The following is a 24,327-nucleotide window of genomic DNA, read 5'->3' as shown; positions in this document are numbered from 1 at the left end:
GGGGATTAATGGTCCTAGAGGGCTTTGGAATCAAGTTGGGTCAATTCTGGAGGGAAAATAGGGCCTAACAGCCATGACTGCTTTTCATCCCAAAATATCTTTAGCGCTAAGGGTCTTAGCAGCCAAGTTGGGTCAAGGGGCACCAGGAGTCCCAACTGGCACGTCCCCTCCCAGCACATCATGACTGTTAAGATTTGAATCAGGTCTAGAGAAGGTAATATGCATATTGTGCAGAATTCAGGGCTTTTTGTTCGAGGCTGTATTTGGAAGAGAATGGTAGTGTAGATTAATGTGGAGTGTCTTTAGTTTATGACAGTGTTTGGTTTTTACAGCTTTATGGTTTGGAGCAGGACAGTGCTTTCCAATTCCATCTTTGTCGAGGGGCTTTGCAGTTCTGAGGTTCTGCTTTGGTGGCGTGGCTACAAGATGATACAGTCACAGAATCCCAAGCTGAGGGTTATCGTCTGCAGCCATGCCAGGAGGGATCCTCGGTCTGATTTCACTGTGTCACTCACAGCACCTTTACGGTGCATGACTCCCAGAGGGTGCTCAGTAAATTTATTGAAGGAGCTTATAAACTTACAGATTGCTTTCTGATTGGCTCGTAATGCTCACTCTTTCTGCGACCTTGTCTACTGCAGTGCATCTAGCCAGACTGCCTCCCCTGAGTTTGTACCATGTTTAGAGGTGAGAACAAATGTTTGTTGTGCTCAGTTGGGGGAGTGTGGAGAACTTTGTGGGTGGGAGGAAGGATGCTTTGAGAAGCAAATGACTCTTCTGTCCGATTAACAAGAGCTGAGGTTATAAGTCATTGGAATGAGTTTTGTCTTCGCTGAAATGTAGTAACCAGTTTATCTGGCACAGCTATTTGCGTACCCACTAGGCAGGCAAGAAATCAGCAATGGATAGATTTGGAGACGGATAAAAGTTAATTTTACTTCTGTCTCCCTTAAATCCAGAGAATAATTAAAAAGTCATTTATTGTTCCTTTCCTGGGAAGGGCGTATGACCAGTGACTCAGGGGTCTAGTCGGGGGAGGGGGTTAGAGGGGCTGGTTTGAACGTGGGTCCAGCTGACTCCAGGTTTCTCTGGACGTGCAACCTCCTGAGCCCAGGCTCCTCTTCACATGGAGCAGTGATCTCTGTCCTGCAACCCTTACAGCGAAGGAGCAGGTAGGACCTGCATTAAGAGTTGTAAAGACTGTGTACCCTGGAGTGGGTGCTGCTCACAGGAGGCGAGGATGTAAGAGTGGCCCCTGGGGACCCAGAGGACTCCAGGAGCCTACAGCCGCGTTTGGTTCTCCTGCCCTCCTTGGGTACCGACTCATCCAGTTTCCTTCATTTGGCCTATTTCCCAGTTTGGCTTCTCTCTTAGCTCGAGGTAAACAAGTTACTGTGTTCAAAATGGAATGACTTGCATCTGGTACATTTTGTCCTCGCATCTTATAGCAAGAACTAAATGGTACCCTGGGAGCTTGGCAAAGTGAGTGCCGGCTTCCTCACCGGAGAGGAACGCAGTCTCGTGGGAAGGCGAAGCCCTGGAGGGTGCCCTTTCTGGTCCGGAATTTCTCGCCCGCCACAAGTGCTCGTGAAAGCTACCTTTCTGTATTCAACCTTCCATCCTTCCCAGGGGAAGCTGAGTTGCTTCTCAAGTTTGTCTTACAACCACAATGGTGAGAATTCCAGTTCTGTTGAAAAACTAGACCTCAGAAACAAGAAAATACACGCTGGTCTTTTTGGAGGGAGCGGAGGCTCAGCTTACATGAGCCTCTGGCCCAGCAGCTCCCATGTGGGAAATGACCCCTTAGCTGAGGAGCGCTTTCCCCTCTGACGCCGCACCCCTGCTGCTGCCCCTCCCTCTCCTAGGAGAGCAGTGCCTTCAGAGGTGGAGATAATCCTCTGGCCTGAGTGGACCTCTTGTAAATAATGTTATGCTCTCCTGTGGATAAGATGTCCTTTCATCAAGGTGCATGCTCATATCTAGAAGTAATAGATTCTTATTACCATAATAATAGTAGAACCATTGGCAAGTGCCATTTTTGTAAATTAAAAAATGGCAAATCGTGGCCATTTCATATGGATCTTCCCACCACTCCTTGGAAGCACGGAGTTGTGATTTCTATCATGTAGTCAGTTTCAGATAGAAAGTGGGAAGCCTAATTCGAGTTATCTTCCATGTCTGCACTTGACCTGTTTTCTTTGGCCGAGGCAGGTAATTTTCAGAGTGTTCTCAGAGGTTCCCCTTCATCAGAATCATGTTAAAATCCCTCAGTCTGTGTCCCAGCTCCAGAGATTCTGATTGGAGTTGTGTGTGTGTGGCTGGACTGGGCATTTTTTTGTTGGTTCATTTTTTTTCTTTGAGTTTGAAATTTACCTGGAATGAAATGTACAGATCTTAAGTATCCTGTCCCACGGGTTTTGACAAAAGCGGCCCCTTATGTGGCTCAGCCTTTACCTTTTCTGTCAAGATGAAGAACAACATGACCGTCAGCCCAGAAGGTTCTCCTGTGCCCGTTCACAGTCCATCCCGCTGGACTGTGCCTTTCTAACAGTGCCCTGGGGCTCCTAGTTCATAGTGCCTGAGGCCCGGGAGCCACTGTTAACTAAGGAGCTCGGGCACAGATTTGGGAGTTTGATCTAGTGGAAGGGTTGGGGTTGGCATTGCCATCTGAACTCAGCGCCCTTGAGTTCTGTGGATTTTGGACCCTATGGCTAGGGACTATATTTTAAAAAGACATATTTTGGTAACTCTGTCAGGAGTTGCAGCAGCCTCTGGGCGCCCACCTCGCTGTTCCCTTTAGAAATCAGGGTGTTCTGAGTTGTGGGCGTGAAGCTGACATTGTTGTTCAAAGTTTAAGCTCTTTGGGCTGTTTTAACAAAATACCACAGATTGGGTGGCTTATAAACCACAGAAATCTCTCTCTTACAGTTCTGGAGGCTGAAGATCTGAGATCAGGGTGCCAGCGTGGTGGGGTGAGGGCCCTCTTCCGTCTTGAAGACTTCATGTGGCAGAGGAAGCTAGGGAGCACTCATCCTCTACGTGGGGAGGGGTCCCCTCTCATGACTTATGCTCCTCCCAGGATCCCACCTACTAATACCGTCACCTTTGGGGGTTAGGATTTCAACACAGGAATTCTCTGGGGACACAAGTGTCCAGGCCATAGCAGAGCCCATTGCCTGCCAGGCCCCTGGGCCCCAAGCCCCCTCTTGGAGGGTCCCTGCAATTCCATGGTTAGGGCATCCCAGCTACTGGCTCTTCTGCAGCTGTTGCCAGTCATCCTAAGTGTAGAAGACTGACGCCATCCTTGGCTTTTTCCCTGTCACTCACTCTAGCCCATTGGCTCCCTTCACCTTATGGTGTTGCTGTTTATTTTTCTATAACATCAGAGTTTGCCATTTGATCCAGAGCCAGTAATTGACAACCACTCCCCTCTCCACAGGGAGAGAATACACATGCATAGAAACATCAAAAGAGGGTAGGCGTTCAGAGGTGGGAACAGTAATACTGAGCAGAAGGGGTCTAGAAAGATGGCTCAGAGGCAGTGGGGCTGGGGCTGGACCATGAAGAATGGGCGGGGCCATGGAATGGGGCGTAAGGACCTTCAAGTGACTTCGGTGAATTTATGATGGCATCTAACAACTCTGAGTTAAATGCGGCAGGTGGTGAAATCCTAGGTACTGTTGAGAAATTGAGATCTAGAGGGGAAGTCATTGCCCAAGATTTCACAGTGAGGTCACGGGCAACCTGAGTTTCTGTCCCTTGAGATCTCGAATTCCCTGTGTCACCTGACTGCTCACTGGTCTTGACCCCAGGACACCTGCACTGCTGGTCTCCTGTGGTGTTTTGTTTTGTTCTGCACTGCATGGTGCTTCCAAAACAAAATCTTTTTAAAACAATATTTCCCTTGTAACCTGTCACATCAAACACGTTTATCTTATAGATATGAGCCAGTCCTGACTTTAATTTGATACCTTTAAGATAACTTGAGGACAGGGTAAGAATATGTTTGTTCCTTTTTTTTTTTTCTTTCTTTCTTAAGATTGTAGGGAACTTTTAGATTTTAGAGTCTAAAGTTAACATAGCAGTCACTACTAGCCAGATGTGGCTCCTTAAATTTGAATTAATTGAAGTTAAGTGAAACTCAAAATCCAGTTCCCCAGTTTCAATAGCCACATGTGGCTCATGGCTCCTGCATTGTCCGTGCGGAAACGGAGTATCACCATCATTACACAGATGGGTCTGAAGCTGCAGTCTCAGCTGAGTGACTTCCATAACCTCTGACCTTCCAGGGAAAGCTTGGAGTACTGAGGGAAGTGGTGAAGTTGTCTGTGATACAGACCCATCTCAGACCATGCTCTGACAGTCTCTGGTTCAGCTCCCTGAGAGAGACAAGCAGTCACTTGTTTTTTACAGAGAGGGACGACCTCTTGACTTTGTTGTACTGACTCTCTAACAAGTGCTTCTATGGTTGGGCAGCATGCCATGATGGAATCTAGAACCAGCGTCAGTCGGCTCTGTGTAACCACAAGATCCACATCCAAGGATTCAAGCAACCACAGATTGAAAATTATTTGGTTGGGAAAAAAAATTCCAGAACGTTCCCAAAAGCAAAACTTGAATCTGTCTCATGTGGGCGACTCTTTGCATAGCATTGACACTGTATTTGCAACTATTTACATTGTGTTGAGTATTATAAGTAATCTAGAGGTGATTTAAAGTATACAGGAGGATATGTGTAGGTTATACACAAACACTGCATCATTTCATAAAAGGGACTTGAGCGCCTTCTGATTTGGGTATCCACGGGGGTCCCTGAACCCGGGGATACCAAGGGACAACTGTATTCTCATTTGTTCCATATTTGTACGTGACATGCTACATGTGCCTTTGGTGGGGCATATTTACACGGTTGTGTGTGGATGGATCAATGCGTAAGTGTGAAGATGCGTGCCTGTGTTGGGGGGTGGGGGCGTGGTGGGCAGGAACAGCTGCGGCCAGAAAAGCTCCTGCACAAAGGAACAAGCTGCCCTGTCACTGCCTCCACCCTTAAGAATGTCCTTTGTTGTGGCTGCTGGTCTCTGGCTGGAATTTGGTTTGTACATTCTTTGGGTTTGCAAGAAAACCAGAAGGCAGAGTTCCAGGTAAGGGACCACTCTTAGTTCAGGTGCATCAAGGCTTATGCACAGTGGCTTATGCCACGAGCATCCTTTTGGAGGAGCGAGGGGAAGAAGGCGCTTGTGCACCTCAGCACCCACACTGCCTCTGCCTCAGTGGTAAGACATCCCAAGGGCTCTGCTCTAGGTTTTAGTCTTTATTTTACCAAGAGTAGGCTTCACAAAACATGGAGAAGAACCAAATCCATACCAGCTGTTCAGAAAAGACATTGTCTCTTAGTAGTTTTCATGGCCCAGTTCTGAGCTAGACCTGAATCAGGAAAGTCCTCTTTTTTTCTCCCCCAGGTCATCATGCATTTATGATGAAAACCCATTTATATAACTGAGTGTTAGCGCTGGGATGTTTGCGACTTTTGGTTGGGTTGGCAAGCTCCATGATAGAGTGGTTGACTCTCTTTTTTAGAATGTTGTCTTTGTTTTTGCCCTGAATTCAGCAATTTCCTTTTAAAAAATTTAATTGAAGTATCTACATTCAGTAAACTACCCATTTAGAGATACAGTGTCAGGAGTTTTGATAGATGTACCCATCTGTGAAACCAACACTACAACCAAGATTGGGAACATTTTCATCACCCCTGAAGGTTTCTTGTCCCATGGCAGTCCATCCCTTCCTCTGCCCCAGCCCCAGACAATCACTGGTCTGCTTTCTGTCACTAGAGATAAGCTTCCATTTTTTAGAATTCCATATTAATGGAAACATGCATTATATACCCTTTTTTGGAGGAGGGGAAGAAGTGTGGATTAATGGACTCAGTGTGCTGATTTTGAGGTTCATCCATGTTGTAGCATGCATCAGTGTTTTGTTTTTTATGGCTGGGTAGTATTCCATTGTTTAAAATTCATTTACTTGTTGATGGACATTGGGCGGTTTCCACTGTTTGGCTGTCATAAACAAAGCTGCTGTGACTATTTGAGCACAAGATTCATGTGGACAAATATTTCCATTTCTCTTGTGTAGAATGGCTGGGTCGCCTGGTAGGTGTGTGTCTTGCTTTTGCCCAAGTTGACTGTGCTACTTGGGCATTCCCAGAAGCGCTGAGTGTTCCCGTTGCTCCACATCCTCCCCAGCCCTTCATACTATCAGTCTTTTAATTCCAACCACTCCTGTGGGCGGGTAGCAGTATCTTGTTAGGCTTATTCTGCGTTTCTCTGATGACGATGCTGAGCATCCGTCCGTGCTTTCATTTGCCACCCCATCTCTTCTTTGTGAAGTCTTGATTCAAATCCTTTACCCATTTTTATTTGGGTTGTTTGTGTTTCTACAATTGTGTTTTAAGAATTCTTTATATATTCTGGGTAATAGTCTTCAGTCTTCTTTTGAGTCTTACAGTAATTTTTGCATCTTTGTAGTAAGACAAGGCCCAGTTTTCATTTTCGTGTTTAAAACTGAACTCCTTCCAAAACAAACCTATTCCGTCATTCTTCCTCATCTCAGGTAATAGCATATCTATCCTTGGAGTCATTCTTGACCCCTGTCTTTCTGCCCCACCCACAGCCAATCCGTCAGCAATTTCTGGTGACTCTACCTTCAAATTATATTCAGAGTCCAAACACTTTCCACCACCTCCTTGTCCTACCCCATCCTCATTTATCCTCTGGTTTCTTGCAGGAGCCTCCTAACCAGACTCCCTTCATCTTCCCTCCCACTTCCTGCCTCTGTCCCCCAGCCTGTCTTTCTCAAATGGAGCAGCCAGAGCAATCCTGTTAACACTGAAGTCTGACCCTGTTGCTACTCTGCTCAGAATTTCCCCCTGACTTATGAGGGCTTATAAAGTCCTTCATGGTTTGGCCTGCTGTCACCTTCTCTCCTGCCTCCTGCCCCTCACCCCCCTGTCCCCCAGCTCACTCCGTTCCAGCCACACTCGCCTCCATGCTGTTCTTCACACATTCCAGACCTGCCTCGAGGTTTTTGCACTTGCTGTTGTGCCCTCTGGGAGAATTTTTGTCCTCCAGGCATGACTCTCTCCCTTACCTCCTTTAAGTCTCTTTTAAAATATCACCTTCTGCTCAGTGTATAGTTTAATTTTGGATCACTTCCTTTTACCCCCTAGTTCCAAACACCGAATATAAAAAGAAAATTAAAGATGTGCTTATGCTCAAAAACAAGACAAACATATCTATGAAAAACAAACAAATACAAAGCAAAGATTGATGCTGAAGCCATAGTCCTGCTATGCTGTGAGTCTGGAAGTAGGCGGTGGGGCAGCGGGAACTAAAAGTAGCCCATGTGGGGAGGGGACTAGAGCCAGACTCATTGCTTAAAACCAGGCTCTGGGCTGGGCTGCTCCAGCTATGGAAGGAGGCTAAAAACACCCAAGACAATTACTGCTCAGGGTGAAGTCTAGGGCGGCGGGAAGAGACAGACACAGCTGGCAGCCCACTCATGGGCCACCGTCACCTGGAGGTGCATGGCTGAAATTTACCAGTGTCACTGTGTGCTCGGGGAACCTATCTGTCGTCACAAGACCTGTTCTGGTCTTAGGGGTCCTGCTCTGCTGCCCAGTGCCCCCCGACCCCTGCCCCCCCAGAATGAATACTCATGATTCCTAGAATCCCTTGTAATCTGCATCCCTACCAACCCTTCTCTTTTTCTCATGTTTATTTGTTTAAACTCAGGGTCAATCAAATAACTAAGAAGATAGCAGGACAAGAACAGTTCTTAGCACTTGGATTGGACAAAACTTGTTACTTTCTTTTCAGCAACAAGAAAGTAAGGGGAATATATTTGATGTCTGCTGTGGCAGGGTGATAACGGCTGCCTGGGTTTAAATCCCAGCTCTGACACTTACTGTGGTGTGACCTTGAGCAAATCGCTGAACCTCTCTGTTTTGGGTGCCTCTTCTATAAAATGAGAATACTAAGAATGCCTACCTTAATAAGGTTGTTGGTATCAAATGAGTTAACACCTATAAAACTAGAAAACCAGTGCCCACAACACAGCAAGCACACAGTAAGTGTTAGCGGCTGTTACTGTCACCAGTGCTCTAGAAGTTTAATGTACACGAGCGCCAGTCTTCACAACAACCTTGTCATGTCAGTATCGGTCTCCCTCAGTGTGGGTGACAAAGCTAAGACGGTGAGATGGAAGGAATACCGTCTGTGCTGGGAGGCCGACCCAGGAGCCATCGATTCTCTGCTCGTTGCCTGAGATCTCACCTGCTGGCCCTGGGAAGCAGCCTCGTCCTCTTGACCTCAGAGGTGTAGTAGAAGTGAGAGTTGGGTGCACCCTCTTGCTAATCACACAGGGCAAGGTAAGGCCGAGGCTGAGGCTTGACTGACTTAGCTGGTAAAGGAGTCACTTTTAGATTCAGACAATTTATCACTGACATAGACAGCAAAAGGAAGAGTAGACAAAGTTGCCAGCTTCCCGCGGTCTTTGTCCCACAAACCAAGAAAGTATGACACCGAAACAGGCGGGTTGGATGCCCGCAGTGTGGGTTGTGGGAAACCCCCTGTTACTTCCGTGCAGTCGGCTACGCGCTTTCACCGGCTGCACCTCTTCCAAGGGGCGGTGATGAGGAGCTGGCTCAGGGCTGCCTCCCAGGGGAGTTGGCAGGTACGTGGGAGATGGCCTTGAGTGCACCTCATGGTCCCCCTGCGAGTCCTCCCCTGTTCGTGGAGGACCACAGGTGGTCACGCCTTTCCTGCGTGGCCCTGTGGGAGCATGCAGGGGTGGCGTGGACGAGCCATTCCCTCTCTGCTGTGGCTCACAGGCCCACTGTCTCTCATCCTTTGAACTGAAGCACCTGGGTTGCCTTTTCTGACTTCTCTCCTGCTACAGACCAAGGCTAGTGAGCTTTCTAGAAATAAATGTCAGGTTCATCAAACTGGATAAAGACCTTTGAAGACAGACCCACACGGCGTACAGTGTTTGTGTCTTTTATGCACTCACACAACAGTCCTAGACCTCACTTAGAAACACCATAAATATGGGTTCTTTGTATGTAAACTAAGAGTCTACCTGGTTGGTAGCCGTGAAATTAAACACTGCAAAAACATGTCCATCAATCTGACACCTAGGAACAGAGTAGTTGGAGACTCCAGGAGCTGTCCCACGTTCCCCTCCCCAGCCTGGCTGTCACTCCTCTAGGGCCCTAGAATGGTGGGATGTGGGGGTGGTAACACAAAAGCGAAGGGTCTCCGTTAAAAACCAAAGGGCCTTTTTAATCATCCATCTCCGGTATCAAATACTAGGCACTGTGCTGAACTTTCAAGGTGCCCTGTGGCTGCCGAGCGTGGGTTTAGGGAGTGGCTTTCACAGCATTGGCCAGGCAGACCCAGCCTGGGTTATGACCTCCCTGGCCCACTCTTTGAGCAAGAACTTTTATAGCAGATAATAAAGCATCAGTGGTGTAATGAGGTGAGGAATGGGCAAGAAACTGTCCCAGCTTGTGCTAATAATGCCTGATATGTAGCGACTGTCTCCAGGGAGCCCGAAGCACAGCTCAGACATCATCTCATTAATCCTTCCCAAACCCCCAGGGGGTAGGCAGGTGGCAGGCATTCCCCTTGCTCCCAGGATCAGAGAGAAGGGGGCCCCTATGCGCGACTTGCCCGAGGTCGTCCAGGGTGGCAAAGCCCAGCATATACTTTATTGCTTTTAACGCTGTGGTTTCCTCTCCTCCCTGTCCCCCCCCCCCCGCCCCTGCCATTAACAGACTACACGGGACTAGTTTAATCAGGAGATTTTCATCAGGTGTCCCTTCCTGAAGTGCTCTGGTTTGGAAACTCACCAGGGCAATTACAGAGAAGCAGGGGTGGGATGGGGGTGAACCTGTGGCTTGTGGGTGGAGCTAGTGAGTCCTCGAGGAACGGGTTGGGGGTGGGGGGCTGTCTTCCCCTCCGGGGGGTCTTGCCCCCACCTTGGATTTATCACTGGCATCCTGCTTTCATGCATCCTCATGATGGGTTTCTTGCTTGATTGCTTGGGAACAGTGAACAGGGGTAGTTCTGTTTCCACCCTCTCGGCTCTCACTGCTCCTCCTGTTTCTTAATGAGGGTCCCGCCCTGCTGGAGCCCTTGCCCTCTCCCTCTTAGGCACCGCACCCTAATATACCCTCCGCACCCCAGCCATGGAATCCTAATTCATTAAGTGCACTGGCTTGTGCCATCCCTGTTTTATGCCCCAGGAAACTGAACCTCAGGCTGCGTTCTTTTCACCACGCCACACCACTGATGATAGAGTCTTGCCCTGCTATTTTTTTTCTTTTTTAACTTGCCCTTTATTTGCATAACTCTTCGATAACAGCTTTGTTGAGATACAATTCACGTATTGTACAATTCACCTATGTAAAGTGAATGCTTCAGTGGTTTTTAGTGTGTTCACAGAGTTGTACACCATCACTACAATCAATTTTAGAACATTCAAATCCTATCAAAAAGGAAATTTTGTACCTTTTAGCTTCTACCTCTCTGTCCTTTCTCATTGCTTATGCCCTCTAACCTTATGCACCTGTCTCTATAGAGTTCCCTGTCTTGGACTTGCATGTGAATAGAGAAATATAAGACGTAGGCTTTTGTGGCTGGCTTCTTTCACTGAGGTTAATATTTTCAATGTTCATCCATATTGTAGTGTATACATTGTTCCTTTTTCGTGACCAAATAATATTCCATTGTATGAGTATACTACACGTTGTTTACCCATTCACCCGTTGGTGGACATTTGGGTTATTTCCACCTTTTTGGCTGTTATGAACAATGTTACTTTAAACGTTCAGATACACGTTTTTTGTGTGGAGGTATGTTTTCCTATCTCTCTGGTATATAGCTCGGAGTGGAATTACTGAGTCAGATGGTAACTATGTTTCATTGTTTGCAAAACTACCTTACTAATTTCAAAGGCAGCTGCCCCATTCTATGTTTCCACAGCAGTGTATGAAGGTTCTCATTTTTCCACATCACAGGCAACACTTGTTATTTTCTCTTCCCGATTACAGCCATCCTGGAGGGTGTGAAGTGGTATCTCATTGTGGTTTTGATTTGCATTTCCTGTAATGTTGAGCAGCTCTCATGTGCTTACTTGTATTTGCATATCTTTTTTGAAGAAATACCTATTTAGATCCCCTGCCCATTTTTAAGTTGGATAATTAGTCTTATTATTGAGTTGTAAGGGTTTTTCTGTAGTCCTTTATCAGATACATGATTCACACATATTTTCTTCCATTCCATGGTTTGTCTTTTTATGTTCTTGGTGGTGTCCTTTGCAGCACACAAGTTTTACATTTTGTTGGAAGTTCAGATGATCTGTTTTTCCTTCTATTTTGGTGTCATGTCTGTTGCCCCACTTTCCACTTGCCAGGCACACGGGCCGACCCCATATCTCGTCCTCAGAAAGGCATGCCCAGTGGGCAGTGTCAGCACTGCCCTTCAGGTCTGAGGTGGTGTGGCTCTTCCAGGGCCACACAGGAGGTAAGATCCACCCTGGCCAGTGCCTCAAAGCCCATGTCCCACAGAGCGAGGCCCCAGCCCATTTCCACGGTGGTGTCAGCGTGGAAGGACAGGCTCTGCCTGCTGGCAGAACACTAGAGTGCGTGCTGAGAATCCCCTGCTCAGGTTGGCTGCTTGGCAAACGTTGGATTATTCCTCTCATTTTCCTTTCTACGTGTTTCCAATTACGGAGACGTTCTGAGTAAAAATGAATTTGGAATCTTGATGGGGAGGTAATGAACCTGCCCCACAAAGGCCTGCCTTTGCATCCAGAATACTACTCAAGATGACAGCAAACTGGGCTTATTGCATTCCCTAGGTTCCTTGTGAGAAAGTCCTCAGATCTCAGGAGTCATTGTCTTTATTTTATAAAGAGCCCTGACTTGCCCTTTATTGTACTGCTGCCGGGTGCGGGCAGCGGGGTGGGGAGTATCTTCCAGTAAATGGTGAAAGGATTTTTAGCTTTATTATTTTGTTTTGAGTGTTTTCGTCCATCTGTTTTGAATGTGTCAAAGGAAGCAAACAAAACTGTGTTGTAACTTCATAAAGTATCTCTGTAGTCAGGTAGTCCTCTGGAGCAAGCTCGACATGTTAGGATGACTGGAGCTAAACTGCCATCATCCTCAGTGAGAAGAATGTTTACCGTAGATTCCTCTTGTATCTTCCTCGCGGAGCCCTTGCGGGCGGCCGGTGCGTGCGCACAGTGCCTTGCCTGGACCAGCCCGTTGGTGGCGTGTAGCTGTGGGGAAGGAGCACATCTGTTTGAGGACGCATGTTACCACCTCATCCTGACACTTGTTACTTTTAACCTGTGTGGTACACAGAGCTAGCTGATCTATAGGGAATAGCCCTGGTGAGCTTCACATTTCCATCACCTGTTGTGTCAGCCAGTGCGCCTATGTTTACATTTTTTTCTTCAAATTGCTGATCAAACAACAGTAGGTCTTAATTACCTTTTCTTGCCCAGTGTTCCAGCACAGGGTCAGTGCTTAGCAAATGCTGGTTTGAATGAATACTGGAATCCAAAGGAGAAGTCTCCAGCCCTCCTCCTTCTCTAACCCATCACCTTAAGAAATTCTTCGTCTGCTTTCCGTTTTCGCCCATCTGCAGATGGTGTTTTAAAATAGGTGTTGTTTTGTACATATAGTTTTCTTAAAATTTCGTATGCAGTATTTTTTATACCTTGTTATCTTCATCAGTATCTTCTTACGATTACATAATCTGTAAATGCTGCACATTGTTTTGTTTGATTACATAGTCTTTGGGGGAGACTTTGTTTCTACGTTTTCATAGTTTGGAGGAGGACTGCTTGAAGGTTTTACCATGTGAAGTTACTTCTCTGTTTTAGATTACTTCCTCAGGATCTGTTCTAAAAATGGAATTGTGAGGGAAAGAAGGTCATAGGGTCTGGAGTCTGTTGCATTTGCTAGCCCAGTTCCCCGTAAACTGAGCCAGTTTGCAGCGCAGCCAGCCAGGTGGGTTCACATGCACCCAGCAGGCCTCCCTCGTGGGGCGTAGCATTGATTTTACTTTGGTGATTTTGCTATGCAGTAAGCCAGCAACAAGGCTGATGGTTTTCCTGTTTTCTTACAGTAAACTATGTATATTTCATAACTCTGTCATTTCATCCCTCTCTGTTACTGATGACATGGAGAAGTTTTACAAATACATGGTCCGTTCTGCCTCCCCTATCGAGGTCTAGCTTGTTGATTGCCCTTAACTCGTGTCGCCTCGTCAGTTCTCAGAGTTACACACAGATGGCCAGGCTGAGCTTTTCTCTGCATTGCTGTCCTCCTGTCCCAACAGAATTTATTAAACGAGCCCTTTCTACGTCCTTACGTTGCCCTGGTTTGCATCATATTAAGATCTTATAAAAATCTAAATGTATTTTTTGGAATTTCTTTTCCACTTGTTTTATTTTTCTAGTTTCAGACTGGCATCATGTAGTTTTGTTGATTTTGCTGTTTTACAGTATTCTTTTTAAATCTGGAAGAAGGAGAATCCCACTTTACCTTTTCCCCTCCAACATACTTCTTCTCGATTTAATACCTCTTTGTGTAAGCATGTAATCCTTACCTTTTTATGGTGAGAACAGTCAAATGTCCTTTATTGTGTTGCCTTGTAATTTGAACTAAAGCCATGTCAGCGAATTTCTATGTAGAGATCAATCTTGTCATCTGGTAGCTCTTTGTCACTTTGAGTCACTTTAAGAATAGATTTGGAATTAAATTTGGCTTACATGTTCAAATGGTTTTCTATAGGCTATTGGATACTTTTTTATATACAAGATTTAACTTATGAAACATCTCCTTACCTACTTGAAGTTGGAAATGAAAGTTCTAAGTGGTTTGTGAAGTCGGACATGAGGTATACACAGGGCCGTATCTAAGTTTCAACATAATTATCTGACAAAATGAAGTTCCAGGGCGTGGGAGATGCTCCAGTGAGAAGGTGGATTTGAAGTCCTTGCTGCTTTACCCAGGTTCTGACAGGCAGCTTCTCAGTTGTTCTTTTCGGTTCAGAGGAATCAAATAGGAGAGAGGCCATTCTTGGATTTTCTTTAAAAAGGGGGCACCTACTGCAGAAGGCTTGAGCTTATTGTTCAAAACACCAGAGCCCTCAGCAGAGAAATGCCGGTTTAATCCACACGCAGTTCCCATTTGGAAGTTTCCAGCAAACGGCAGCAACAGGCAGCTCCTTTTCTGCGTCTGGGGTACCTTCTGCCCCCATTGCTATGACAGCAGTGGGAGGGGGTTGCTGTATTCAGGTACCTCTGGATTCTAGATCCAGAAAAAGGTTCAGGCTGTCTATTCAAAGAGCAGAGGAATTGTCTGTTTCTTTGTACATAGAAGGGAAAAATAATCCTTATGATTCAAGAGAAAAATGGGTGGAGCTGGCCTTTTCCATTCTTTCACATAAATTATGAGTCTTGATTCTGGCCACCACACCTTTTAAGAAAAGGTCCAGGACTGTTGTTTCACGTGAAACTCTGTATGGCATTGACACCCTACCCCGGTCGACAGCAGCAAAAGGACAAAAGGAAGGAAGTTTCCCTTTTAAATCCCCAGGAATTTTTTGATGAGATAATATTACAGACTGAAATGTCTCTCCTCCTATTAGTACAGTGTTTGGCTCCTGTGTAACAGTAACCCACTTAGAAGCCGGCGGCCCTTTTGAAGTTATTTTAAACTTTCAGCAGAGTGTAGAGATATTGTAACCTTGGATAAGAGCACCACTAGCCCGGGTTTCAGTTTTGCCCTTTCAGACATGTGGAAAGCGCACCGATATATCTCAAGGATTTTGTACTGAAAGCTTCTTAAAGAGCTGGTCTTGGTTTCAAAGCTTGGCTGATGTCCCTTGTACTCAAGGGAGCATAGTTCTGTTTCTCCAGATATTTAACCTTGTCTGACATAGTCTTCTGGCTTTGAAGTTCCTGTAGAGTCTTTGTCCAGGAACAACAGGGAAACCATGATAGCCAATCTCATCGGGCTCTGGGATATCTGAAGAAGGTCCATCTTCGTATTTCAGCATAAAACCAGATGTTGGCTACATGGCATGGATGATGGTCAGGAATCTGCATTGCTTGTTGTTGGCCACGTTGCCCTAGCAGCTCCTCAGTCAGAAATGCAAGTAAGACGTTCAGTGCTCCTTCTGGAGCTTCTAGGATCCACCTGTGTCTGGGAGAAAATCGGGGCTTCTTAGAACAACCACCCTGGTGGTTGTGTCTGCCATCTCTGAGCACCCAGATCCACATCCCACTCCAGTGCCACCTGGAAGTTATTTTGGGTTGTAGGGGTGGTGAAGGCTGCTGGTTCTTTCTGCACCATGTTTCCCTGAGTCATCCCTGTGCTGTGTCCCAGCCATCCCTACCTCAAGTCCTGGGTGGCTCCCAGACAGTCTTCCCCCAGGTGTCCTCGGTCCTGTGCAAGTTGCCTGTGGGGTCTCTCTTTGGCTTGATGGAATCCTTCCCTGCAGGGCCCATAGAATCTGCTGGAACATCTGAAGGTAGGGACTTCTGTCTAGCAGTGCCTATAAAGTTTTTCATCAAAATAAAGTATACAGAAAAAAAAAAGGAAATAAAACCTATAATGAAAAAGAATATGAAAAGAAATATATGTATGCCTATGTCTGACTGAAACATTATACTGAACCCCAGAAATTGACACATTGTGAACTGACTATACTTCAGTTTTAAAAATGGAAAAAAAAAAGAAGCATATATATGTTTATCAAAGGCAAAGAGTCCTTCATAGCCTTTAATAAAAAGAGCATGCGTCTGCTGCACCCTTTGCTATCCCTTATTGCTGTTCTCAGACGCAACTATTTTCAGTTATTTAACGGTTTCTTTAACTGATCATCTCTGGAAATATTTCTAAATTTCTGTCAATAACGTCTCAATGACATGTCTATACAGCTTCATATTTTTAGTCCATTTAAACAATTTTTGAATTCCTGCTCTGGAAGATGGAGAGGATGTTCTCTTACCCTCCCCATCCCTTCCTCTGCCCTGCCTCCCCTCCCCTCCCCCCGCCACACTTTTCCCATCTCTGCATTTTCCCAGTACAGTGACATCGCAGTTACTGTTGAGATCAGGATTTACATTATTGTGACTGTTGCTGCTCCCAGCCAGGCTGTGCGCGCTGTACCCTGATTCTGGTTTACAGTTCTGGTGTGACTTTTTGCTTTTTTTCTGGAGTTGATCATTGTCCCCCTGCCCCATCACTTTAGTTCACTCTGTGATTATCACATGTCATTCTCCTGTTCAGAACTATAACATCCTTCTCAGGTCTGACAGACCCACCGGAGGATGACTCAGGTTTTTGTTTGTTTGCTTGAGGCTCCCCTGCCACCCTTGTCCTTCTGGTCCCAGCTGGGCTGGTCCCAGCAGGTTGGTCGCATAGCTGTCATCCCGGCATTTCCCTTGACTTTTCTTCTCCGTTGGGATCCCTGGGCCTTGGATCCCATGCCTGCCTCTTCTTTGGTTATTCCTGTTTTGCTGGAGCTGACAGCAGCTTCTGAGGTCAGACAGGGGCAGGAAAACTGGAGGGGCAGGCTTTTGGGGGGACGGGTCCTCTATTCCTCTTCCGCCTCCACCACCTTGTAAAGCGCTGTCCCAGGCCTGCCTGAGTGAAGGGCGTTGCGTTCTCTGCATGTGGAGAGTCCTAGCCACCCCGCGAGCCCAGCTGCAGCAACTGGGAAGGAACAGCCTTTGCTCCTGTGCCTCTGCCAGTAAATGGTGAGATTGCCAGTAGAGTCCTGGGAATGTGCTTGGTGACTTGGGAACGTGAAGAAGGAAAGGGCTTCCCCACTGCTTGAGCATCTCCTGTGCTGCTCTGATTATATATTTTATCTCATTTAATCGTGACAGCACCCTGTTGAAGCAGGTGCTGTCATTCCCATTCGACAGATGAGAACATAGAGGTTTATAGAAATCAAGTCCTGTGCCTGAGGAGATGTGCCTCATAAGAGGCAGGTTTCAACACAAGTTTACATGATTCCAAAGCTCTCATTCTTCCCATCCCCAAAACACCCCTTGGAACAAAATCAGGAGAGCAAGAGGTGCAGCCCCTTAATGTCAGACCTCTGGATAGAAGACTCACTGGAAATGTGCCCTCAATTGACTTAAGCAAGGATGTTGAGGTCCCAGAGTTCTTCTGAGAGTGCAAGACCAAAGTTATAACATAGCGCATGTTTTCTGCTATAACCTCCCACTTCAGTCGTAGCTTGTTCACTGTTGACGCTGCTCTTCTGTGGATCTGCCCCAGAACTTTGGCTTTTGTTCTCATTTCAGGGTGTTCTTCCCCTGCTTCAGTGGTCTCTGTCCAGTGAGTTTTTGTCAAGTTTCCTTCTAGTCTTCTGAGTCTATTTGATTTTTTCTTATGTTTTCATTCGCAGTTCTTTCCAACAACTCTGAATTATTACACACAATTTAGCCTCCCCCCCCCCACTTTTCAGTTTTGCCGGATGTACAGCACTATACAAGTTTGAAGTGTGGAGCATCATGGTTTGACTTACATGCATCATGAAATGATTACCATGTAACTTTACTGGACATCCATCACCTCATACAAATACAACACTAAAGAGAGAAACAAATTTTTTCCTTGCAATGAGAACTCTTAAGATTTACTCTCTTAATGACTTTCAGATATGATATACAACAGAGTTCATTATATTTATCATGTTGTCAGTTACATCTCTAGTACTTATTTATCTTATATCTGGAAGTTTGTACCTTTTGACCACCTTCATCCAATTCTTCCTCCCCCTACCCCCAATTCAGCCATTTTTACGATTGTTAAAAATAAAAAGGCAAAAATTTTTTAAATTTCAAGCATCTGATCAGGCAAATCCCACACACCCAAACATTTTAAGAAAGTAAATCAGAAATGCCTGTAATTTTTATATGCTTATGTGCCACATTAAATTCAGTGTTAACATTCTTAAACCTCATTCTTTGAAGTCTTCTAAGATTAATTGTGCACACACAGGTCTTATGTGTAATCACTGCCTGTATGTCACTGGCTTGTGTCCACATGTACGAATGGACAAGCCTGGTTTTTATGTGACAGCTGTCTGGAGCAGTAGTGTGGAAGCACTGTCTCGCTGAATCTTCAGAGTATATGCATTTCATCTGTTGGAGGTCCTCATTCTCCACAGATGATTGTGACCCACAAAAACACTTTGGGATCTTTTTAAGTTAGGGGCTGCTATTTCTGAGTAAGTAGTAGAAAGATTTGATTGGGGCTTTATCTTAAAAAATGAAACTGAAAACAAGTTTGTATTTGAATTTAACAAGTTGAGTTATAATTGCAGCTTTGTACTAGTCTGAAAACAAAGAGTGAATCCCACGCGGGCAGTGTTGGGATGTTTTTGGCAAAACTGGATGAGACAGTATGGACGTGAGTTCAATGGCGAGGTCGCCACGTCATTTTTCCAAAAATATTAGAGAACCCTCTGTTTTCCCAAATTCTGTCCTAATCCTTTGACTGTTCTGTCCGGAAGCTCCCACGTGGATTTCTTCTTCCCTAATCCTTCACTCGACCGCTTGCCAGTGGCCCCCTAGTAACATCCTGTTGTTGGCTAACACGACTTTCACTGACTCTGTTATGTCCTGCATCCCTTGCTGATCTGCGGTTCTAGTTTGCAGCTTGTTTACATGGTCTGGTCACTGCATTATCTGATGTTCCCACAGTTAGCAAGAGGTTGCTATAAGCATTAAGCAAGATAAACTATATAAACTTGGTAGTATAGATGATGCTCAGTTAATGAGAAAGCCCTCTCCTTCACTCTCCCCAGACCTGGCACATTCGTTTGCGTTTTATGCCTTTGCCTAGAATATTCCATCCTTTGACACAGGTCAGTTCATGAGTGAGTAATTTCATGTTAGACAGCTATTTGTGCTTCCCTGTAAAACCTTCTGCTGAGCTCATAGCTTGGAGCCCTCGGGAAAAGAGAACCCCGAGATGTAAAAGTTTGGAGGCCTAGGGTGGCATGCGTTTCCGGAAGCTGATACTATCATCAGGGCCGAACTGAAAGAGACCTGAATCATACAACATCTGGCAGATGGGTCAGAGAGTCCAGTGTACTTGAGACGTAGCTGAGATTGAATTCACAGGCCCAGTAGTTGGGGCCTCTGGAGATCTAAACTAGAATAAGGAACTTGGAAGAGGAGGAAGAAGGTGGCCGGGATTATGAGGCTGGTTTTCGATCCTCTGAGGTGTGATTTTGGTGGCCCCTTCACCCTCTGAGGGAAAATAAACCACCCCTGACAACCGATTACACCCGCCGGGGCTTTGGAAAAAATTCCTTTAGGTTTTTTAAGTCTTTGATCCCTGTTCAGAAGTCAACACCCTTGACAGGGCTGACACTTTGAGCTGCCAGCACTCACCCCAGTGAGAGTGGCTGATCTGAGAGGGACGTCTTGGAAGAGGGCGGAGGGTGTGACTGCTGAGGAGGGAGACCCGGCCCAGGTCTACTTTGGATTTGTTTCTCCTCTCCTGCGTGGCTGGGCGTCCTCCCTACCATCTCAGTTCTCAGAGTGTCCCGTGAAACAGCGTGATCATGTTTAACACAGTTGGGCTTATCATCAAAGGGAAGGAAATGCTGATTTTAGCAAAGGTTAAAATGCTTTTAAGTTTTTTAACCCTTAAGCCCCTGCAGAGCTTCAGTTTCCAAATGTAGACTCTGACTCACTGTTTCTCAGCATTACTTGCTGGTACCGCAACCTGGTTTCCGCCTTGCAGGGCTGGTATTCTGCAGGACACAATCCTGAAGGGCTTAGAGGCTCTGGAAGGGTGGAAACCATGTCGTCCTACTCTGGGGATCCCCACGTTCGCTGAGAGCACTCATTTCTGAGCAAACTCTTGGGACTTAAAAAAAAAAACCTTTTATATTGTGGTTAAACTGATAAAAATTGACCATTTAAGGCATTTTAAAGTGTGCAGTTCAGAGGCATTTAGTACCTACACAGAGTTATATGCGTCCATTCCCATCGTTTGATGCCTGGACACTTTCATCACCCCAAAAGGAAATGCTGTACCCATTAGGTGGTCATTCCCCCGCCCCCCTCCCCAGCCCAGCAGCCACTAATCTGCTGCTTTCTGTGTCTATGGATTTGCCTGTTCTGGATATTTCATATCATTGGAATTACACAGTACATGGCCTTTATGTCTGGCTTCTTTCTTCAGTAGAGTTTTAATACAGATACAGAGTCCTCGACTTGCATGCCACCTCTGCTTCCCTGAACACAGCTCCTCATCACTGGCCAAACCCCACGCATGTGTGAGTAGCACAAAGCACCTTTCCCTCTGGCAACCTCTGAGTCACGTGGCCAGGTTCGGAATACTGTGGAATACATAGAAAAGGGCCAGTAGTGGGGTTGCATTAACAGGACTTGACCTGGGATTTCAGGAAGCTGACTTGAGCCCGGTAGGGAGCCGTTTCCTGGAGGGTCAGAAGCGACTGGCTGTTGGCACGGTTGGTTTGTCGCCCTTGCCCATCCTCCATCCAGTTGGAGGTCTGCATTCAAGCTGCTCATCTTTGAACAACCATCGAACACCCTAGAATGGGCCGAGTTAGTTCTTCAGGGGCAGCTGGAGGGAAGGCTGTACTGTCGGCAGCCCCACAGAACCTCCCAGGTCCTCTGGGCAAAGCTGAGGACTCAAAACTCAAATCAGCCAGGGTTCTATCTCCTGGCCTGGAAGCCGGGGGTGGGTTATTCCTCACCAGCTGCAAAGACAGCTGCCAGCCGCCCCTTGAGCTCCGGCCTACACAGCCCCTTTCCTCGTTGTCAGTGGAATCGCCGAGACTTTCTCCTCTCTGGGCTGTACCCTTCCCTCCTCCAAGCAGCCCTCCTCTCCAGTCCAGGCACACCACTGCCACAAGGTGTAACCCCTCAGCCTCAAATAGCAGTTTTCTGTGTGCCGCTCTTCTGCAGGCCCAGTGGTGTTGTCTTGGGGTCCACATACCTCTCTGGTTTTCAATCCCATCTCTCCTTCTTGGTGTGGGCTGATCCGTACTGATTGGGCTGGTCTCTCCCCCATCCAGCCCCTTGGCCCTTCCTCCCTCCATGCTCCTGACCAGTGGAACTCTTCCTTCAAAGCTTAGCTCACAGCTCAGCAGTTGCACAGGCTCCCCAGACGTTCCTGCAGCTCTTACTGCCTGCACCAAACTCCTGTTACAGTCCAGCACCACACAGTTCAGAGCTGGCAAGCAACCTTTTTTTAACAAAGATTTTTATCACTCGGTCTTTTCTCCCCAGTCAGATGACCTGCTTTCAGAGGAAGGATAATAAAGTTAAGGAAGTGGGGTTGGAGTTACTGGACTGTGAATTCAAGGGCCAGGCCACCTCTGGGTGCGGCTGCTTGCTGGTTGTGTTGTTTTCCAAGAGGAAATCTGTTTATCTTGCACTTGTGTTCTCATCTGCAAAATGGGTGGGGGATAAGGAGGGTGTATTAGTTTCCTGTTTGCTGCTATAACAAGTTACTACAAATTTAGTTGTTTAAAGCAACACAAACTTACTCTCTTATTGTTCTAGGAGTCAGAAGTCAAAAATGGGTCAGCAGGGCTACTTTCTCCGTGGAGGCCCTAGAGAGAATCCTTTTCCTTGTCTGTTCCAGCTTCTGGAGGCCAGCTGCCTGCATTCCTTGGCTCGTGGCTCCCACCTCCATCTCCAAAGCACATCACTCCAAGACTGCTTCCCTGGTCACATCTCCTCTGTTTCCATGATTCCCTTTTTCCTTATAAGGACCCTTGTGATTACACTGAGCTCACCCAGGTAGCCGAGGATCACCTCCCCGCCTCGAGCTTAATCACATCTGCAGTCTCTTGTGCCTTGTAAGGCAACGTGTGCGCAGGTTCTGGGGATTAGGACATAGAAGTCTTACGGGCCATTGTTCTGACTAACACAGTGGCTTCTTAAGTCTCTTGTATCCTGAAAGACATAGTTCTCCCAATTATTTAAAGAGATTACTGGGCTAGACTCCTTAATGTCTCGGTAAGTTATATTTATCCACGAGGACGTCTTCTCAGATTGTTTTTAGGGATTCCAGGGCCTGATACGACTCAGAACTGACTGAGTGTTGTTCTGCGTTCAGGCTTCTGCTGACTGCACTTTCACTGTCAGAATGTGACGGTGTTCCTCTTCCCATCTTGGATTCTGTGCTTTGCGGATTTTGAAAGAAACCTCCAAGCATCTCATATTTCCCAGGAACCAGGGGGTAGCCTTTAAACAGCCTGCTACTTATCCTGGTGATTCTGCTGTATTTCTAGTGGCCTCTCCATAAATCCCTGCGTATGTTTCCAGCTCCTCTTGCAGAAGCTGAAGTGGATGTGTTGTTAAGGTCTGGGAGCCAAAGAGTCCTGGATGCTAATGGAGCTCGGCTCATCTGTAATTGCTACTGAATGTTAGGGGGTTTCAGGGCCGTTCAGGTTGGCGTTTACATGGGAGTCAGGCTGTTTCTCTTTCCCTACATCCAATCGGGCAGCCACCTTGGGTGACCGCTGCTCACAGAGCAGTGAGGTAGTCTGTTACAGCTCTGTTGTGTTCTCCCCAGTCCTCAGCTCACTGTGCTGAAATAGGACTCCCCCTGGGTTGAAAAGCACAGCCCCCCCATAGGATTGTAAGTCTTGGGGTTACTTTGGACTGTGGAGGCAGACACGACGTGCACAGTGGGGGGCAGGCAGAGCTGCAGTCTGCGCACTGAAGGCTTCTCCCGTTCGTTTCCTAGATGCACCCGCTGGGCCTGTGTAACAACAATGACGAAGAGGACTTGTACGAATACGGCTGGGTGGGCGTGGTGAAGCTAGAACAGCCGGAACTGGACCCGAAACCATGCCTCACTGTCCTGGGCAAGGTAAGCACGGCCCCCACGCGGCTCCCCTTCTGATTGGTGTTCAACACGCCTTCCTTCATCTCCTGATTCCTCACGTGGCTGCTTGTGGAGAAGGGCCCTGCTGGCACAGCACTCTTTCCCAGCTGAAGCCGAGTGGGTTAAGGACGGAGACAGATCTCGTAGCAGCCAACCGTGATGTCCAGAAGCTCGGACTCTGATGGAAACTGCCAACCTCAGACTGGGCTCTTGTCCACTGTGTGGCCTTGGGCAAGTCACCTCCCCTCAAGGAGTGTCAGCTTCTTATCTGTGAACTGGGCAGATAATAGAGATTCATAGTACCTTGTGTGATACCCTCGGGGCCAGATATTCCAGAATGCTGAGATTTGGAGGGTTTAGAAACATACTATGATGCACATATTTTGTGCTAAGGAACCCCCTGGAGACACGGGGTCATGCTCAGTAATCAAACACACTCATGTCTCTATAGCAAACTAAGTGGATGTTCACACTAAGTGGATGTTCACTAAAACCTCAGATAGCCCTGCGTTAGCTCAGGGCAGCTGTGCCTCCAGTTGACTTCAGGCCCATTATGCTTTGCTGCCAAGTAAGTTATGGAAAACCTTTGGGGTTGTGGAGCTTTTTTGGTTTCAGAATGGCAGATAGCAATTATGGTCCTGTATTAGAACTTACCTCATAGGGTGGTTAGGAGGTGAGATGAGATACAAATGTCTAACAGAGAAAGCGCTCCAGAAATGTTTGCCCCCATTGGCTGTTGTTATTCATTCAGAAGTACTAAAAAAACTTTTTTAGCCAAGAGGGTCAGCGTTATCTCTGGCTGCAGAGTAAGATAAAAGATAGAAATACACTTATTTCAGAAAACCATCTGTCAATGATCTTAAATTATGACTGGTAAACCATGTCTTTTGAACTGGATCATTTTGTTAAAGGGAAAGGTTTGGCAAAAGCTATTACAATTTTGGTTGGAGGAAAGCTGGTATATCCTAAGGGCGGTGTTGCTGCTTAGATATTTCTTACATTCTGAGAAGGTGCTGTTCCAGGCATCCTGGGGCAACAGCTCGGGGGAAACCAGTCAGAGCTTTGACCTCTAGAGGAGATTCAGGCCAGAGAAGAGGTGGTTCTGATGCAAGGTACTTGAGAGGGGGCCTTTCCCACACTTGAAGATGTCCCAGCTGGTGTCTGCGGACAGACTTTTGGCCCAGGAGACCATCGAGGATCTAAGCTGTGATGCTCACATCCCTCTCGTCTTCTGAGTAGCTTCTCAGTACCTGTCAAGTTTTCCTGCCCTTTATAGAAGAAGGGGGAAAAAACCCCACAGGAACTATTACCTGTTTGGTGTACTGTTCACAAAGTCGAATCAACGTGTCTTAGGC

At 46.6% G+C, this 24,327-nt stretch overlaps 1 protein-coding gene across 4 annotated transcripts in view; it reads left to right on the top strand.

Annotated features, from left to right (window-relative positions):
* The window catches only part of ZNRF3 (zinc and ring finger 3), a 134,539-nt gene that overhangs the window by 55,857 nt on the left and 54,355 nt on the right, over nucleotides 1-24,327 (top strand). For all 4 annotated transcript variants that reach the window (XM_072953358.1, XM_072953359.1, XM_072953361.1 and 1 more), the window contains one exon: nucleotides 22,832-22,957. In XM_072953358.1, coding sequence (XP_072809459.1) covers nucleotides 22,832-22,957 — 126 coding nt within the window. The remainder of the gene's footprint in view (nucleotides 1-22,831; nucleotides 22,958-24,327) is intronic.

The sequence above is a fragment of the Vicugna pacos genome, chromosome 32 (genome assembly GCF_048564905.1).
Source record: "Vicugna pacos chromosome 32, VicPac4, whole genome shotgun sequence".
NCBI lineage: Eukaryota > Metazoa > Chordata > Mammalia > Artiodactyla > Camelidae > Vicugna > Vicugna pacos.
Note: the sequence above shows the minus strand (reverse complement) of the source record. Positions and strands in the feature narration are given on the sequence as shown.